The following is a 19,429-nucleotide window of genomic DNA, read 5'->3' as shown; positions in this document are numbered from 1 at the left end:
AGTTAAACACACTATTCTTTAGGCGAGGAAGTCCCTAAAAATCATCCACCAGCAGTAGAGATGTACCTTTCTGCAGGCTGGGCAGAGGCCGTTCTCGTCTGTGCGGATGCGATGCCAGCAGAATCGGCAGATCTGGTAGCCGCAGGTACACGGGAAGAAGTTGACGTCATCGATCTCCAGAGGCTCCATACACAGAGGGCACTCCATAGGGTCTTCCTTCAGCTCAGGGCTACGGGACATCTTATTGCACTGTTACGGGGGGGCGATCACGGCGACTCACCAAAACGAGACGCAGCAAAGCTAGAAGGAAACGGGAGATGCAGAGAGGAGAGGTTTTAGGCATGAGTATGGAGAGAAGATGAGATTTGAGAGGACCGCTTTAAACCTTTTTTAAACCAGTACTAATGGCCACCAGAGGTGATGTAAATTGACAGCACATAGTAATGTGATCACAGTGGAAGATACACAAGACTCAATGTACTTTCTATACAATGCTAACGTGGTGGATGTAGTATGTCCGGGATTGTAGTCATAATACACACACATATTGGTTAGTATGTACTGCATTGTCATTGAAACAGTCATGGTATGTGATTTCGACGTGGCCCATGTTACATTTTTGCCACCGAGTTCACCATTTTCAATTTCAGACTGTCTTTCTTCTCTCGTTGTATATTTTTGTTAGTTTCTTGAAAAGTTACATTCCATACTTTTGGCACGAATGTAATTCTCGAATCCAGTACCAAGTATCAATGTCCTCAAGTACTGGAGAGGTATCGGCGTGGAAGTGACATTTTCTGATGGACACTGAATGAGACAATAGAGTTCTTGCCTTGAGCACTGGACAAAGTCCAGCTCTAACATCTACGCGACATCTTGCGTAACACGGCCAGAGAATCGCGCCGAAAGTCTTTCGGTTATTGTGACCATATCTGTCTCAGATCATTATCGTGTATCGGTCGAAATCTCAGTTCTGCATCAAAGATGGAAAATCTGACACAATAAAACCAGGTGGGAATGATTAATATGTCGTTGAAAAGTCCAGTTGAATTCTCCGCGAAGATGCATTTATTTAACATTTACGGAAGGAGTCTCCAGTGTCAACACGCTGTAACACTTATCTACCATGGGAAAGACTTCAGAACAGCGGCCTTTGCACTTCGTGGTTTCTCGGTAACGTTACAGGCTACAAATTGTCTTGCAAATGCCTTATTAATTCCGAGAGAAATGAAAAAGAGAAGCTGGTGACAGAACTGCTGTTCGTAGCACTTAAAATGTAAGTGATAATTTACGCAGCGCAGTGGTAGCTCAGTGGGTAAGACTTCATTGGACTTCTGACCAAAAGGTTCTAATCCCAGCACCACCAAGCTGCCACTGCTGGGCCCTTCCTTGAGCACGGCCCTTAACACTCAACTGCTCGGTTGTATAAATGAGATATATGCAAGTTGCCCCTGATTAGGGCATCTGCCAAATACTGCAAATGTAAACGATAACACAGACCTGTCCTGCACATCATGAAATGCAACGGTTCAAAACAATGATGTGTCATTCTTTAATTAATAATAAACTGTTCTTGTTGGCAAACTGCTGTGGTAGAAGAGGGATAAAATATATATACATACATATACACACACACACACACACACACACACACACACACACACATATATACATTATATATACATATACATATATATATATACATATACATATATATATATACATATACATATATATATATATATATACATATACATATATATATACATATACATATATATATATATATACATATACATATACATATATATATACATATACATATACATATATATATACATAGGAAAACCTTCTGTTTTATGTGGAAAATAATCCAGTTTGGGGTGAGAACAGAAACTGCTTTGTGTGGTGCTACATCACACCACGCCGTCGTTGATTACTTTCTTATAACAGCATGCCCTCTAACACACATCCTTTACACTAACTATAGTTTTATTTCTCAATGATTTAAACAGACAACTCAGCAACACCCAAAAACTCTGAAGACTGGAAATTATTGTAATTTCTGTGATGTATGTATTATATTAAAACTACAACCACAACCGTATAAAGCTAGTGTTCTATAAAAATCTGTCCTCTCTGTAACTCAGGGCTCATGGTGACGTGTATCGGCGGTAACAGATTTCAGAGTGACACCGGGTCAGGTGCTTCTACAGCTGGGACAGAGTAACGAGAGAGAGGCGACCAAAACACACCACAGAAACCTCGTCTTTCAATTCAGACACCACCAGGTAGAAATCTAAGTCTCCTCTCGGGCACTTCAACAAATCTGGCAATCTGGAAATCACGGTTTTTCTTACGTATTTGTCTGTTTTTGAGCGACTGTGTGTGTTAGGGACTGCGGCCTACACCGGCCCGAAGCCTGCGCCTTTCCCACTGCTCACGCCGGCTCTGGCCAAACGGACGCCCGGTGTCAACCTCTGACTTTTCCCCTCTACTCCCACTTAGGCTTCGGGGTACTACCACGATGTGTGTCGTATATAAAAATCAGTATACGATTATTAAAAACATAACATGTTCAATACAGCTGTGCTGAGAACATTTACGGCCAGCGGTAGGTAGTTTTTGGATACTCACTTTAGCCGGGATTCCTCTCCGGAGATATTTCTACAAATATCAGGCGGAAATTGTGTTCTCAGAGCAGCTGGAGTTCCTCTACTATCCTGTCCTGGCTCTGTTCTGGTTTTAAATGATGGTTTTAGTATTTAGTCTAGTCGAACTATTTCTTTAGGCAGCAGCGTCTTACTACCATCTTACATGAAACTGAGGAGGAGGAGGGAATACAGTATCCTCTCACCGCGCACTGTGTTTGCGCACACAGGGCCGAAATGCATTGTGGGAGATGTAGTTCACTGTTGTTATAGCGCCATACTGTACAAAACTACAGATACATTCAGGGACAGGGGTCATGTTGTGAACTAAGCACCAAGTGTATTCACGTTTTTATTGTTATTTTGGTCTAGTAGTTCTTATTGCTGTTGAATTCTTGAATCTGATTGGTAAGAAGAAGGTGTTGATTAATTTTCTATAATAGCAGCTCTGACAATAGTCATTCAGTTCAATTCAGTTTTATTTTTATAGCACTTTTCTCCACTTTTAACGATGTCTATCGTCAAAATCGTCTATCGTAGTGGCTTCAGACGTCCGGATAAAATGGCCCAAGGCAAAAATGGCAAAATATTCATCTTTTAATGGTCTTAACAACAAATCGTTGGTCAGAAACTTTTGCTGTAAGTGAACTGTTTGGGGGTAAAAAGTCAAAACAGGGAAATTCACTTATAGTCTTCTTGTATACAAAGGTAAAATCATAAAATCATGATCAATTAAAACTAACATATGTCTGGCTGTACAAAATTAAAATAAAGTATAAATACATATATATTTTTAAATAATTACATTAAAAAGCTGTCCGCAAGTCTACCCAAAAGGCTTAAACATTTAAAGCAATCAAAAAATTGTTTAATTCTTGCTAATTTCCTGAACAATAATTTGTTGTTAAGACTGCTAAAAGCTTAATATTTTGCCATTTTGGGGCTTTTTTTCTTGCCCAGTTTTATCCCTAATGCAGTGGTTCCCAAACTTTTCCAGGGCAAGGCCCCCCAAATGGCATTAACATTTGACCGAGGCCCCCTTTTGCAAGATGTCTTTAAAACACATTAAAAATACAGACTTCTGAATATATCCCCCTTTTTTATTATTAATAATTACATCTTATATCATTACATTACATTACATTAGGAATTGATTGTGTGTGTGTGTGTGTGTGTGTGTGTGTGTGTGTGTGTGTGTGTGTGTGTGTGTGTGGTTGTCTGAGAGTGAGAATTTATTTTTCACACCAAATTGTTGAGGCCCCCTGGGCGCCCCCTGGCGGCCCCCACTTTGAAAACCACTGCCCTAATGATCAAGCCAGAGGCGATGGTGGCAAGGAAAGAGACATGAGGCATGAGACGACATGAGGAAGAAACCTTGAGAGGATCCAGACTCAAAAGGGAACCCTTCCTCTTAGTGAGAATATAACTCATTACTCGTCTACACTTGTTTACTATAGAGTCAAGCAGTGCTAAGTGTGTAGGAAAGATCTTCAGTATAAGCGTCAGGGGCATTGTTAATTTCAGTAGAATTTTAGCTTTAAATCTATAATATCCATATTGTTATGCTGACGACACACAACTTTACCTTCCTGTCAGGTCTAAGGATTGTTGTTCCATCAGTAATCTCATCTCTTGTCTTGAGGAAGTTAATTATGGATGTCTGAAAATTTAATCATGCTTAATGAGGATACAACTTAGGTCATTGCTTTTGGCTCTTCGTTATGTATCACTGAGACTGAAAATCAGTTGGGGACTCTGTCTTTAACCTTGCACAGTAGAGTTAAGAACTTGGGTGTCATCTTTGATTCTGACTTTGATATTTGACAAGCAGATAAATGCCGTTGTTAAAGGAAGCTTTTTTCATCTCGGGTCCATTGCTAAATTAAAACAGTTCCTCTCACAGAAGGACTCAGAAAAAGTGATTCATGCTCTCATTACGTCCCGGCTGGATTACTGCAAAGCCTTATATGTGGGTTTGATTCAGTCTTCTTTTTCACGTCTGCAAGTAGTCCAAAATTCAGCAGCTAGACTTCTAACGGGTACTAAGAAAAAGAGAGCATATCACCCCTGTTCTTGCTTCCATACAGTGGCTTCCAGGTATTTACAGAGTTAAATTTAAGGTCCTGCTGTATGTTTATAAGGCCTTGCATGGTCTGGCGACTCCATTCACCCATTGTTGGACTGTCTCGACGATAGTGAAAAATTCATAACAAATAACTTTCTCCAACTTAATGAAGACAAAACCGAAAAAATTGTTTTTTGTCCCCCGAGACTGAGAGACGTGCTCATTAATGAGCTTCAGAATCACTTCCCCTCAATTTCTTCCCAGGTTAGGAACCTTGGTATCATCCTCAGAATTATGCTTAAGCAAGTAAATATATTCGGTCGTGAAGAATAGTTTTGATCAATTACGGATTATTTCTAAACTTAAAACATTTGTGTCTTTCCAAGATTTGCAGAAGATTATTCATGCTTTCATCACATCACACTTAGATTATTGTAATTCATTGTGCTTGGGTCTTCTTCAGTCATCTCTTGCTCATCTCCAGATGGTTCAGAATGCAGCTACAAGGCTGTTGACCAAGGCAAAGAAATATGATCATATCACCCCAATATTAGCATCACTCCATTGGCTCCCAGTCCATTTTAGGATTCAGTTTAAGATTCTGTTGCTTGTCTTTAAAACTCTTAATGATCAAGCTCCTTCTTATCTCAAAGATCTTCTTACACCACATTCATCTAACAGATTTTTAAGATATTCTTATAGGTTTCTTCTGAATGTCCCTCAATCCCATTTAAAAATTTAGGGGGGTAGAGATTTTTCAGTTGCCGCCCCTCGTTTATGGAATCAATTCCCACTTGACTTCCACCTTGCACCCTCAATAGGCTTGAGCCTATTAGCTATCTAGCATTTCAACATTTCTCGCACCCACGCTGCCTGTGGTTTTGTTATGTTTTACTCCATAGTCACGCCAGGGGATAATGAATCAAATAGACAGGGCTTAAGACCTGCACTGCTATCTATTGTGTCTCCATTTAGCCCTGGGGATTCAAGAGGAGAGAAGTCCTCTGCCTCATCTGCAAACTTTGTCACTATCCATCTTTTTTTTGAGTGTTCTGAAGGCTCGCCCCCCTCTTCCTCTCCTGCCTTTCCCTGCCACACCCACTCCCCCTCCCTTCTTCACACAGCCATCCACGACTGTTTAAGCTGCATATATCAAAAACATTGAGAGGTAGACTTGAGCTGAAAGAGGGAGGTTTCATGACCCTTTAAAAAGAGGCTGAAAGCATATCTCTTCTCCAAGGCATTTTAATCTAATTTTTCCTATTGTCTATTGTCAAAACCAAATAAAGACTATTTGGTTTTATTCTGTTTTCTATTTTACTTTTCTTTACTCTGTTCAGCACTTTGGTCAGCTTTGCTGTGTTAAATGTGCTTTATAAATACTGACTTACTTATTTACTAGCCCATCACTAAATTGCTGATCTACTTCAACCATATTCTGCACCTAGTTCTCTTCGATCATCAAATCAATTGCTCCTCTCTGTTCCTCGTTTGTAGTTGCATCCCCAGGTTGTGGAATGCACTTGCATTTTTTGTTAAGTCTTCATCCTCATTGACCATATTTAAATCTAGATTGAAGACACATTTTTCTCTATAGCCTATGATGTTGTTTGAGATGTATAGAGGTTTTATGTGTATGTTTTACAATGTTTTATTAGTTTGTTCTTTTAACACTTTGAAAATTCTGTTTAATTCTGGTATTAATCTATTTATTTTTATTTATTTTTTTAATTGTACAGCAGGTTGGTTACAACATTTGTTGTTTTTTAAAAATGTGCTTTATAAATAAACTTGAACTTGAATATCCAGGTGAAGTTATCTATTGTATAATGAATGAGATTTGAGCACAGTTTCTAGCAAGTGCAATCATTATTCACGTGCTGTCCAAGTGAGAACATCGGCAATCATTTACACGACAAACTTTACTCTATTCATGCAGGGCTATCCCCAGCAGCAAGTGACTCTCAGGTCAAGGAAGCTCCAAGCAGAAGCTAATTCAAATCGCATGGCTATAATAGCGTGATGTTCTAATACTTTATTGTTTCTATAGTAATAAGTCATGAGGTACCAATGATCCTGACCCCTTCTGCTCTCTGGACCTAACTGATCCATCCTGATGCCCTACATCTGGTTGGAGTTCTCATAACTTGGAAATCACTCACTGTTGCTAAGGATGTGCCCCACATGGACAGATTAAAGATACATGAGATTACTGAGGATTGTTCCACTTAAAAACCATGAAGATGGCTCTGGACTGCAATTGATACGAACAGTTTTGGTACGATGGTTCAGGACTGCAATTGCCATGAACACTCAAGCCTCCATCAGTGAACAGTTGAAAACTTCAACAAAATAGACTTCATGTTAAAACTATAATGAATTTCCTGTTTACACAATTGCACTTTTTGACCATGTGGTACACAGTTATAGAAGGGAATTATTTATAATTGCTCTATCTGGTGTCACCCAGATGAGGATGGGTTCTCTTTTGAGTCTGGTTCCTCTCAATGAAGGTTTCTTCCGCATATTACCTCAGGGAGCTTTTCCTTGCCACCAAAACCTCTGGCTTGCTCATTAGGAATAAATTTATACATTAAAATTTATATCCTGAATTTATAGATTTCTGTAAAGCTGCTTTGTGAGAATGTCCATGGTTATAAGCACTATACAAATAAAACTGAATTGAATTGAAGTCATACACAGGGACTTGTACTGTATAGTCAATGCTCCACACAATTTGTTTATGTTAAACCATAAATGGATTTTTAAAATAGTGTTATTATAAAAGTGTCCTTACTATTTTGTAGTTTTCTATAAGGAGACATTTATTTAAGCTTCACTTCAGTCAGTGTCTACACATTGAGGTATTAAATTGTTTCACAGATGCTCCACAACTTTAAATGTAACTATAAACAAAGTACGGCATGACGTTGATCAATTAAAAATTGTAATCGTTGATAAATTGCTATAGTATAAGTGGAATAAAACTTCAGGAGTTGGCGTTATAGGAAAATAATTAACTTCAGGGTGGTAACAGTAACTCCGCTTCACGTCAAGTCACAACATATCAGCCTGTCATTTATTAATTTCCTATAACAACAATTATTCTCTTATGTGTGTCTCATCTGAACAAGAACATCAGTCCATCTCCTAGGAACTGAAAGAAGGCAGTTCTGGCAGATCAAATTTGCTTGATGTGGGTATATTGTGATTTTGTGAGTTTTTTTAACAGCCCAGTTTTTATGACTCCATCCACATGTAGGTTGGCTTGGGCCAGGGTTGTGGGTGCACTTTGTCTGGGAGGATGGCATCTGTGGTCAGAGATGGAGGGATGGGGTGAGGAGAGAATAAAGAGAGACGTGCAGCGAGGAGGCCCATGCGCACACAGGTGTCTGTGTCTTTCCCCTGCAGGATCCCTGCTATCATCGCACCTGCAAGACTGAGAGAGATTGTGAAGGTTAGTGAATATGGACAAAACAGTGAGCCATGTTCCAAAAAAAGTGGACGTTTTAGGGTTGTGTACCTGTCTCCTGCTCCAGAGACGTTGACCGTTTCTTCAGAACGTACCGACAGCGCCGGGTAGTACACAGCACACAGTCTTCCTTTCTGCACAAGGACATTCTCTTCAGTACATTCTCACAGCAAACACATCATGTCCAGGAGCAACTCTCTGTGTGTGTGTGTGTGTGTGTGTGTGTGTGTGTGTGTGTGTGTGTGTGTGTGTGTGTGTGTGTGTGTGTGTGTGTGTGTGTGTGTGTGTGTGTGTGTGTATTCAAGTACATGGAAGAAGCTGATTTAGTGACAAGCTCCACACTACAGCTTTTCTAGGTATTTCTCAGTAGAGTTTGTTAGGAACATTGCATGGACACTCAATGGCCATTTTATCAGGTAAACCTACAATATAGCTGGATGTTATAGGTGGACAGATCATAGATTCATTTAAGCTTGATGTATGAGTGTTCAAAATAATGAAATGAAATGTACATAAAAATAAAAATATCTACAATAAAGAGCAGTAAACAATAATAAACTAATCAAAGACAATCTTTGACATGACAGCCCATGGCTTTTTAAAAATAAATCTGTAACACTTTTAAAAAACAGTACATGAATAATTGTGTACTAACAACTAACTAATGATGAGTTAAGGCATGTACTAATCAAGAACTAATGAAGAACTAAGCTTAACTATGACTTGAATCAGATTAATTCATATGCGAATAATGACCACCTTAACTACGTTACTACGTTTGTTAGTTAATGTGTTAATGAACACTTTGTGATAGATAAATAAATAAATAGATGATTCAATGAATCAAACGCAATCTTTAAAAAAAAAAAAGAAGAAAGAATATAAATGAAACATGCACATTTTAAAATTGTTTATCAAATTTGCCCCCTGCAGCTACACCACAAACATCATTGGATGGCGCTGGACTACTTTCAATATTTATATTTATATTTATCCTTCTCATTAGTTTAAGTGTTAATTAAGACATTAACTAGCAAACATGTACTAACATTTAGTTAAGGTGGTCATTATTCACACATGAATTCATATGATTCATGTCACAATTAAGGTTAGATTTTCATTGGTTATTGATTAGTACATCCCTAACTCATCACTAGTTCTTATTAAAGTAATTATTAATACATGATTATTTATGTACTGTTATTGTAATGTGTTACCAATGAATCAGTAGTCTGAGGTACATTTTGTGCAGTTTCATAGGGAAATTGGCTGGTACATCTTTCTAAACATCTTGGAGAATCTGTCACGGTTCCTCTGGAGACGCTGGCTGTCACACTTGCTTCTGTTTCTGCAGGTAAAACCTGACAGCTTCATTATATATTTTGTCTGAAAAGTGGTCTGTTACATAAAATTACTTTCTTTACTGACATTTTTTTTTCAAGTAATGTTTGGAAATCTATTTTCTTACTGACTTTATAATGACAACATTTTGTATTTTTTAAAAAAAAAGGTTGTCTATGACTTTTGCACAATAGTGTACCGTATGTCATGTGTCACACACCAGGATACATCCACCTGTATCTACAAAGTGCATCGATATGGTATAAATTTGCTTGTATTTCCTCATTTGTAAGTTGCTTTGGATAAAAGTGTCTACTAAATGAATAAATGTAAATGTAGTTACCTGCTAAAATAACTAAAAAGTGTTGCTACAACATAGTGGTAGTAACTAACTAGACCGGTACATTTCCTGAAGAAAATGTGAGTGGTGCATGCAGTGGCAAAATTCGGATCGGGCGCCAATACTTTCAAGAGCTGCCCGTGTAGGGTGCCAATAAACTGATCCATCAAATGCAGTATACTGTGTATCATAATGTGTTGTTATGACAGATCAAATTTAAGTGCTGTTAAGCCTTGTAAGCAATCCTTCATACCCGTTTGTGCTTTCGGGGTCGCAGACTGACTGTTCCAGCCTCATGCTCTCCACAGACCAACACTCCCAGTGCACCCAGTGTCACTACCACGCAGTGTAGGTGCTCCAGCAGGGGGCGAGAAAGAGCTGCTGCGCATTCCAACGCATCCTCCAGAGAGCTTGGTAACACTGAAAATGTCACAGTGTTTTAAAATGGGACATGGACATCATCTTGGGATATGCTGTTAATCCATGATGGGGAGGTGTGGGGCAGGGTGATGTGAAAAAGAGTTACTGTCCTAAAGTGGGACATACTATTGAAGGACATGCCATAAATTCTATACATTTACAGTTACATTTAATGTTATGGAACATATGCGAGACAGACTAGTTAGTTAATTAATTAATTAGCAGCTTGTCATGTTACCATCATGAAGACTGTAGTGGACTCCTTCCATAAACATTAAAAAAAACGTCGCTTTGCCATATTAACATTTATACATTTTTAATTGTTACATAACAACCTGTTTTTTTAAACCATTTTTTATTATTAGGCTAAGATTATGTGACGTGTTCATCATATAAGTCCCTGTGTATGAGTTGCTGCTATAGAAATGATAAAGAATGAGAATGAGCACATTTTAATTATAAATACAAATATATATCTATAAATCTGTAGTTTGAAATACTGCCAGCACTACGTCAGAGCCATGTTGTTATAGGGAGGGTGGGGGGACAACGTCTGACCAATCTGATTTGAGAATTCCAAAGCGCTTTGGTATAATTCAACTTGGCAAACGTTGGTTGCTTTTGGGTACAGCACAGCCCCCAGAAATCATTAGCACTCACAGAGTGAGTTTGATTGTGAGCATTCCAGCTAATACAGGAAATGAGTCATCACTTGTTTTTTTTTGTGTCTGTCTGTGTTTCTGAGCATCAGACAAGAACAATGTGATGAGGTACAAGCAGCACATAATTTCAGCATCAGTTATCAGCGACCATTTGAGGTTGATAGCAGGGTGTACCCTGTGGAGTAGGTAGACAGAGAGCCTGGTTTATGGTACACAGCTCTGCCAGGTTGGGAGAAGTGTAAGAGAGTGCCTTCCAGCTCTCTGAAACGAAGGGCTTACAGGCCTTATCAGCATCTGTGGGCTCGTACCATACTGAAACACACCCAAAAACACACACACACAGATGACACAGAGTTGTGGCTTGAAGTATCTCAGTAGCCAAATCTGTTTTTTAGAGCTCAGGATGTACCTGGAACTGAGTGTTTCTTGGCAAGGCTGCATATGTAATCAATAGTAGAAACAGGAATATTGCCATCAAGAACCACAAGAGATGCAGAAGAGAGCTGGTCCTCGTACTGCGAAACCTATACAACGTTTACAATCATGCATGATTTTCCCTGATTCTATGACGTGCTGTCTAGCCAGTGATGTTAACGATTAATTGTAGCTAATCTGACTATTTTGTCTAAGGTCATACTTACATACTCAATCAACATGGTCAGTGGTACTCACATACTGCTCTTTGATTTCCTGGTGTATGTCCATGTCCCCAAGTCCTAGACTCAGCTCTCCACTCTCTGTCATGACAGCACAGTAAGTAGCCGTTCGCTGACCCTTCAGTCTCGCAATTGCACACGTGTCCTGTCAAATGTACAGCAAAGATCTGAGGGCTAAGTTGTCAAGGCTCAATTTTGAAAGTACACACTAGTTGACAAAGCACATGAACTAAATTGCCTCTATGAGCCTGAGTGATGTTTAATGTTCTATATATACATATCATCCATCCATTTTCTGTACTGCTTATCCTACATAGGGTTGTGGGGAGCCTATCCCAGTGGACTCTGGGCACAGGTGGGGGACACCCTGGATGAGGTGCCTACCAATCACAGGGCACATTCGCACACATACTTCCACACCCATTCACACACTACGTACAATTTAGAGCTGCTAATCAGCCTAAAACATGTGTCTTTGTACTGGTGGAAAAACCAGATTACCTGGAGGAAACCCCTGAAGCATGCGAAGAGCATACAAACATCCGCACATACAGGGCAGCAGTGAGAATCGAACCCCCAACCCCAGAGGTGCGAAAAAATGCTGGCTACTAAGCCACCGTGCCCCCTTCTATACGGTATCTCACAAAAGTGAGTACACCCCTCACATTTTTGTAAATATTTGATTATAACTTTTCATGTGACTGTTAAGTCAGTGTTTGAAAATAATGGTGGACACACAAAATATTGACACTTTGGTCCCAATTTGGACATTTTCACTTAGGGGTGTACTCACTTTTGTTGCCAGCAGTTTAGACATTAATGGCCGTGTGTTGAGTTATTTTGAGGGGACAGCAAATTTACACTGTTACACAAGCTGTACACTCACTACTTTACATTGTAGCAAAGTGTCATTTCTTCAGTGTTGTCACATGAAAAGATATAATCAAATATTTACAAAAATGTGAGGGGTGTACTCACTTTTGTGAGATACTGTATATACCATTTAAGTGTAAAAGTGTATGGACATAGTGAGTAGTTGGATCTCACATTTTTTCGAACTGGCCGTGCTCTCTGGGTGGGAGGTATAGCATTACATGTTCCCTTATCAATCAGAATGACGCTAGCCAATCGTAGATATCTAAGCACATGTATGCAGAAGAAGATAGTTAGCAGTTTCCTCTGCATGTATTCAGCTGTCTTGCTTGGTAGCAGCATTCTTATTGTATATCTTTTAACTTGTATACGTATATTTAATTGCATTTATTTATTTTATATGGCTATTATTTAATTTGTTTTATTTGTTATATTTTGGCCAGTTAATCCTAAAGGTATTCAGTGGAGTTGAGGTCAGTGTTTCTGTGCAGGACATCCAAGTTCTTCCACTCCAACCTTGGCAAACCATGTCTTCATGGAGCTCGATTTGTACACAGGGACATTATCATGCTGCAACATGTTTAGGCCTCTTAGTTCCAGTGGAGGGAAACTGTAAAGCTACAACATACAAAAACATTCTAGACAATCATGTGCCTACAACATGTGGCAACAGTTTGGGGAAGAACTACATATAGGTGTGATGGTCAAGTTTCCACAAACATTTGGCCATAAAATGTATTTAACACATGCTCTCAAACTCTAAGCCAAGCAGATTGCTCCATATGGTATACATGTGTATGAGGTGTGAAGATGAAAGGGAAAGTTGGCTATATGACAGCAGTGTTAATTAAAATACTGCACTGTCACTATGTGCCTTTGTTGGAGGGTTTTGGCATGACTGCCCATGCACACAATAAGGTGTTAAAAGAGCTGAAGTAGAACTACAGTTTTATTTCAGTTTAACTGGTAAAAAGTGTACATTTTTAGTCAACATCCACACTGCATTGATGACTGATCAGATCGATCCAAACATAAATAAGCCTCGTCATTGGTGAATTTATCAGTGTCGTACAGTGCTTACCATATGCTTACAGTAGTTGAGCACAGCATCACTATGTGAATCTGCTCCAATGGCTGAGATGAACTGAATTTTTTGATCCAGTCTACTCAAACAGTCTTTGGGGACAATTGTAAAGAGGAAGAACACAAGTTATGAACTGTAGATCTACAGTAATTCATACATTGAAATGTATTCATGAGAAATTATCACTAAAGAACATGGTGTTTTACCTGCAATATTCCTACCCACTCCACCAAAGGACTGGCAGACACTCCCTGGGTTTGTCTGTCCAAACTGAAACAAAAAACAGTTTGTTGAACAAAAGTTTATGACTAAATTTATATACAAAGCTTTATGCTATCAAGATGCATTAATACGTTTACCCATACCAATAACTTCTTGCTTGTTCCTTTAGCAATGAAGTCAACATTTACACCTCCAACAACAATCTGTCGAAGATCCAAAATTAATTCAGAAACCTACTATAAAGCCAAAACTTTAAACACTTTATGCCAGTATCCTGGACATTTTTATTCAGGTGCACCATAACGCAATTTTCAGTTCAAATTTACAATTAATCAGCAACTAAGAAACCAACCCTGAGTGAGAGTGTGTGTGTAAGATGGTGCTTTGGATATTACGTACAGTTTTAGGTTTTGAACCCTGGTTCTCATCCTCGTGGCTCGTACAGCCTCCTCGTGGATGATGCGTGCGCTTAGACAGGGCACGCGCTATCTGACTGCCCACCCTGGCATTATTATGAATTAGAGCTATGTCTAGGAGAGAAATGCGATAAGGAATTAACTGAAAACTGTAACACAAGTGAGAGTAAATAAGTGAGGTAAGTAATGATGATTATTCTCTATGAGAGATCAGGACATATGGATGTATATATACTGGCTCGGAGAGACTGTCCTGCAGTGAGCTCATTGACTCTGTGTAGGATGAAGGGGGTCACATCTCTTCCTCTGATTCCTTTCAGCCTGTGGATATACACAACATGCTGATGAAAATGGGATACATTTTTCTTTGTGTAATACCAATGTCCTGCTGTAGATGATGTTCTCTTGACAATACCAGCTTTAAAAATTCTTTCAAAAAAAAAGAAAACCTCTTCAATTCTCCACAGGAAGTGTAGATTATAATCACCTAAAACATTCTTTCCATATGAAGTAATGCTTTAGTTTTGTGTAGCTGGTTTTAAAAAAGTATAACTAGACAACAGAACAGGGTAAAGAAACACCTATGCTTTCACCCTCATCATACATGAATATGTAAATTGAGAACATGTCCAAATGTGATTGATGACATCTAGAAATTGAGGCCAATCCTTTCCCTTTGGGGTATATAGTCCACATTTTTTCTAACATTATAACGTGACGCCTGTCACAGGTTCAATTCCAACTCAAATTTTTCAGTCCGGTTTTTAACTTCCTACTATTTCTTAAGAGTATAACAAAAACTACAACAGTGACATCTTTCATACTTTAACCACTTGAATGAATTTCCCCTGAAGAGGTTTAATCGTAAAAATACAGTGTGTAGATATTTAAACATGACCAATTTATGATAGAAGTAAAGAATAAAATATCCATCCATCTATCCATTTTCTGTACCACTTATCCTACAGAGGGTCACGGGGGAGCCTGGAGCCTATCCCAGGGAACTCAGGGAGCCAACCCATCGCAGGGCACGTCGCACACACATTCACACACCTATTCACACACTATGAACAATTTGGAAATGCCAATTGTCCTACAATGCATGTCTTTGGACTGGGGAGGAAACTGGAGTACCCATAGGAATTCGAATCCCCAACCCTGAAGGTATGAGGCAAACATGCTAACCACTTAGCCACCGTGCTTGGGGCATGCCATTATAGGAAAATAATCAACAACAGGTACAGGTGATACCACACCACAGTTGATTATTTTCCCTTAACAGCATGCCTGGAAGTCCTCTTATACCACAGCAATTTTTTTTATATTTGTTAAAGAACAACATTGAACATTTATGGTTATATTTAATGTTGTGGAATGTCTGTGAAACTGGTCTGTTTGTGTTATCACTTACATTATACTCTATAAATGATATACGGTCTATCATCGGCCTTTCTGTTTTTCTTCCCTCTTTCTTGAAGTGAATAAGACAAAAACATGCAGCTTGTCATATTATTGAGAAACCACACCGACTTAAAGGAAATCACTTTACCGCTGACTGTTAAAAAAAAAAAAAACTGACACTGGCAGTTCCTTCAAAAATGCTAAATTAACGTCTCCTCCAAACCCTAGCTTGGATATAATTCCATTCAGCCTTATTAAAAACAGACAGTTTTGGTTTAAAAACAAAAGGAAAAACCTCGAAGTATTCCCCAGGCTGTCTGCATTACCTGGCTTCAGTGACAGCAGCTTGTATAGCATCTTCTATCTGCTGTCCAGCAGCAGCATATTCATCTGGAATAGGCACAGCAAGCAGGACTCCACTCTGAAGGCCCAGAGAGAGTGAACTTGCTGTGAGAAGAGAAACAGTATCATGCCCACTTAGGCAAAACAATCTACTACCAAAAAATATGACTATGCTCCTCACATAACTGATACTGATTGAACAGCTGATAAAGAAGCTTTTGTTAACTTAAATTATTCCCTACAATAAAAAGCACATGATAAGCAATGCTAATTATTTAAAACTTACCAATAAGCTCAGCTGCCTCATCAGCATTGAGGACATTATAAGGTGATGTGTATCCACTTTTATGAGAAAAGAACGCTGGGAAACTCTTTGACTCTCCGTAAGTGGCTACACAGACCCCTTGAGTTTCCTAGAATTTTATCATATAATAAATAAAGTATATGTATCAAATCTTGCCACTGGTTTAATAAACCACTTCTTTTTTAAAAATTAAATTTTCGTAATGCTCCTTCATCACTGACCAAGAGCTCCAGGGTTCGGCCAATGTCCAGGATGGATTTGACCCCAGCAGACACCACAGCAATCGGAGTGCGACCTAGTTCAGTCAGATCTGCACTGACATCCAGGGCTGTGAGGAATATTCACTGATTACTCAATAAAACTTCTGCAATCCATAATCTCATACAGCAAAATTAAGATTATAATCTTAAATTCTAAAAATAAAAAATTTAAATGTTCTCAATGACTACATATTTGAGTGTGTGGAGTGGTTAATGTGTAAAAACTGACACATATTCACAAAGCGAAGCTGACAACTCAGTGGAGTTACGATTGAACATGTGACAGCTACACTATGGCAAAAAAGTATGTGGACACCTGAGCAATGCCCCCATATGTGGGCCTTCCTCAAACTTTTACCACAAAGTTGGAGGCACATAATTGTCTATAAACATGTTCCAGCATGACAGTGCCCCTGTGCACAAGGCGAGCTCCATGAAGACATGGTTTGCCAAGGTTTCTCTTGTAGCTGAATGAGCACAAATCCCCAAGCAACATTCCAAAATCTAGTTGAAAGCCTTCCCGGAAGAATGGAGGTTATAATAACAGCAAAGGAGGACTAAATCCAGAATAGGATGTTCAAATAGCACATATGAGTGTGGTGCTCAGGTGTCCACCAACTTTAGGCCATATATTGTAAGTGCTATTGCATCATAACATATGAGAGCCAATCATATTGCAGTTTAGAAGTAGAGACCATACAACACTAGGGAAAGGGAGTGGTTATGGCCGAGTGTCAATGGAACAAAATTGGCTGTGCTGTCTGGGTGGGAGGGATAGCATCCTCTCTCTCCGCTGTCAATCACAATCAAATTACACTAGCCAATCATGGGTATCTGTATGCTCATGCATGCAGAAAAGGACAGATATTGCTTTCCTCAGAAGGTTTTATGCTGTCCTCTGACACAGCATGAGCAGCAGGTTGAAAAGATGCGTTTGGCTGGCTTCACATGTCTCAGAGGAATCACATGTTAGGCTTTACCATTCCTGGTTGGTAGCTGTCGTACAATAGGGCAGAGCTAGCTGGTGGGTGGGAATCGGCAGGCGAGCAAATTGTGAAAAAAATTAATTAAACGATTCTATTCTCTATTATATTTTAGTAATATGTGACTTACTATTTTCTCCATCTCTGTGTACTCCACCGATACCTCCAGTCACAAAAACAGGAATTCCCACTTTATGAGCTGCGATCATTGTACCCGAGACAGTAGTTCCTCCAGACAAACCCTACTGATTCAATAACTCATATATTATTCACATTCATAATGAAGGTCTTTTTTATAATGAATAAAGAAGCACTATGAATATTTCCACCTTGCTGATAACATAAGGCATGTCTCTCCTGGACACCTTGAGGGTCGTTTTACTGCGGGCCAGGAAGTCAAGCTCATCTGAAGACAAGCCCACGTGCACCTTTCCCTCCAGAACAGCCACCGTGGCTGGAGTCACGCCCTCAGCTCTCACAATGTCCTCCACTTCTTTGGCCGTGCTAGAAATGAAGTGTTCATTCAATTCATGGGTGTAACACATTTGATATTTGCCCTAATTATTGATTGTTTGTCATCAAGATATTTAGACCATTTCTTTCTATATGTAGCAAAATATTTAAATAGAAATACAACAGGATGCAGACTGAGCACCACTGATCAAATGGACGTTGTCTACCTCAGGTTTTGAGGGTACGGCATTCCATGTGTGATGATGGTGCTCTCCAGAGCCACGACAGGCCGATGCTCAGCTAGAGCCTCACCCACGGTGGAGTGAATTTTAAACAGCACATCTGGGAAAAATACCCAACTGATTACACATCACTGGTCTAGGCTGCTTTTGTTATAATTAAACACTGGCAATTAATAGTAACTGTTAAGTTATATGTATTTAGACCTACAGATGAGTGACAAATCAAAAGTAAAAACCACCTAAAGTATCTTGCTAAGGTGTTGGGCCACCACAAATGACTAAAATGACTTCATTGCAATCTCAGGATATTCCCTCAGTTGTATGTTTTGATGATAGTGATCAGGAGTCTAAAATGTTGCTTTGAAATTTCGCAAATGGATTTACATTACATTTACATTACATTTCATCCTCCACAAACTATTCAATGAGCCTTTATGTCCTGTGGATGGGGCGGAGTCATCTTAGAAGAGACCACTCCCATCAGTATAGAAATGTTTCATCATAGGATAAAGGTGATCAGTCAGAAGAATTTGGTACTGATTTGCAGTGACTCTTCCCTCTAAGGAGACGAATGGAGACAAACAGACATATCAACAAAAAGCTTCTTACAGCACAACAGAGCCAGTGGTTTTACCTTTCATTTGTCACCTGTCTGTATGTTTGTGAAACATCTGGGATACTGAGATATGCAGTAAAATCTTTACCAGGTCTGCAGGAATTTGCTGATATGTAGCGCTGCATGGCTGATGACAGCTTCCCCAGCATTTTTAAACCAAAGAAATCTCAGTGATGGAAAAATAATGCAAGGTCAATCAGCCACCACTCACACACCAATCATTATAGCTAACATAATATAGCACATTTCTTAAGGAAATCATGCTAAGCTCCAGGTGCTTAGGAAAAGCAAACAGCATGCAAAGTCAGTTAACACTTCTAGTGAAACAATAGCATAGTGCTGGATTTGAAGGAGCTGGTGTATTTTGGATCAAACTGCAGGATACATGACTTTAAACAACTTTTACATGCGTACACTATGCCTGTTAAGCATGCACCAGTCCTCACATAAAATCTTCAGTCACTTACTTGCGAACAGGAGACTCAACTCTGACGGATCGTGTTATGGCAGTGCTGTCAAATTCTCAGCTGCTAAAACACCCTAAATAAACAGTTTTAGCACTGATTTAACATATAGAATAGCAAACGTGCTAAAGGGGAGGACGTGAACTTCGACCAGAGGTGTAA

At 39.2% G+C, this 19,429-nt stretch overlaps 2 protein-coding genes and 1 long non-coding RNA gene across 6 annotated transcripts in view; 1 reads left to right on the top strand and 2 right to left on the bottom strand.

The window, feature by feature from the left end:
* Positions 1-2,865, bottom strand: part of cnot4a (CCR4-NOT transcription complex, subunit 4a) — a 21,385-nt gene extending 18,520 nt beyond the window's left edge. Inside the window, exons 1-2 of one of the 2 annotated variants that reach the window (XM_017474557.3) lie at positions 2,638-2,865; positions 67-300 (exon numbers count right to left, since the gene is read on the bottom strand). In XM_017474557.3, the coding sequence (XP_017330046.2) occupies positions 67-240 (174 nt within the window). In that variant the 5' untranslated portion in view covers positions 241-300; positions 2,638-2,865. The remainder of the gene's footprint in view (positions 1-66; positions 301-2,637) is intronic. The other variant, XM_017474556.3, reaches the window with a different exon arrangement.
* LOC124628428 (uncharacterized) lies at positions 1,937-15,564 on the top strand. The gene is made up of 4 exons (XR_006982953.2): positions 1,937-2,291; positions 7,979-8,173; positions 9,441-9,542; positions 15,171-15,564. It is a non-coding gene; the product is annotated as an uncharacterized LOC124628428 (long non-coding RNA).
* zgc:136858 (Indigoidine_A and YeiC_kinase_like domain-containing protein) lies at positions 6,460-19,429 on the bottom strand. 3 transcript variants are annotated; one of them, XM_017474558.3, is made up of 19 exons: positions 19,271-19,429; positions 18,892-18,969; positions 18,173-18,287; positions 17,822-17,996; positions 17,623-17,734; positions 16,471-16,577; positions 16,232-16,358; positions 15,930-16,050; positions 14,438-14,523; positions 14,186-14,316; positions 13,930-13,989; positions 13,771-13,834; positions 13,562-13,656; positions 11,624-11,752; positions 11,361-11,475; positions 11,126-11,263; positions 10,123-10,289; positions 8,240-8,322; positions 6,463-8,155 (listed from the first exon to the last, which is right to left on the bottom strand). In XM_017474558.3, exons 2-19 carry the CDS (start codon positions 18,950-18,952, stop codon positions 7,957-7,959), a joined length of 2,085 nt encoding a protein of 694 aa, XP_017330047.1. In that variant the 5' UTR covers positions 18,953-18,969; positions 19,271-19,429; the 3' UTR covers positions 6,463-7,956. The 3 variants fall into 3 exon arrangements, with proteins under 3 accessions (XP_017330048.1, XP_053538089.1, XP_017330047.1); XM_053682114.1 differs by lacking the exons at positions 18,892-18,969; positions 19,271-19,429 and adding an exon at positions 18,583-18,764 and having other exon boundaries at positions 6,462-8,155; XM_017474559.3 differs by lacking the exons at positions 18,173-18,287; positions 18,892-18,969; positions 19,271-19,429 and having other exon boundaries at positions 6,460-8,155; positions 17,623-17,737; positions 17,822-17,962.

Source organism: Ictalurus punctatus, chromosome 8, assembly GCF_001660625.3.
Source record: "Ictalurus punctatus breed USDA103 chromosome 8, Coco_2.0, whole genome shotgun sequence".
In the NCBI taxonomy this organism is placed as follows: domain Eukaryota; kingdom Metazoa; phylum Chordata; class Actinopteri; order Siluriformes; family Ictaluridae; genus Ictalurus; species Ictalurus punctatus.
This window is presented reverse-complemented; position numbering and strand designations above follow the sequence as displayed.

What these genes read in the sequence shown, in the direction of transcription:
- zgc:136858 (XM_017474558.3), bottom strand. Translation starts at nt 18,952, where the DNA reads ATGCTGGGGAAGCTGTCATCAGCCATGCAGCGCTACATATCAGCAAAT. An exon ending in CCGTACCCTCAAAACCTGAG is followed by an intron (nt 17,997 to 18,172) that starts GTAGACAACGTC and finishes CTTCATTTCTAG; the next exon opens with CACGGCCAAAGAAGTGGAGG. An exon ending in AGGACAGTCTCTCCGAGCCA is followed by an intron (nt 14,317 to 14,437) that starts GTATATATACAT and finishes TTTCTCTCCTAG; the next exon opens with ACATAGCTCTAATTCATAAT.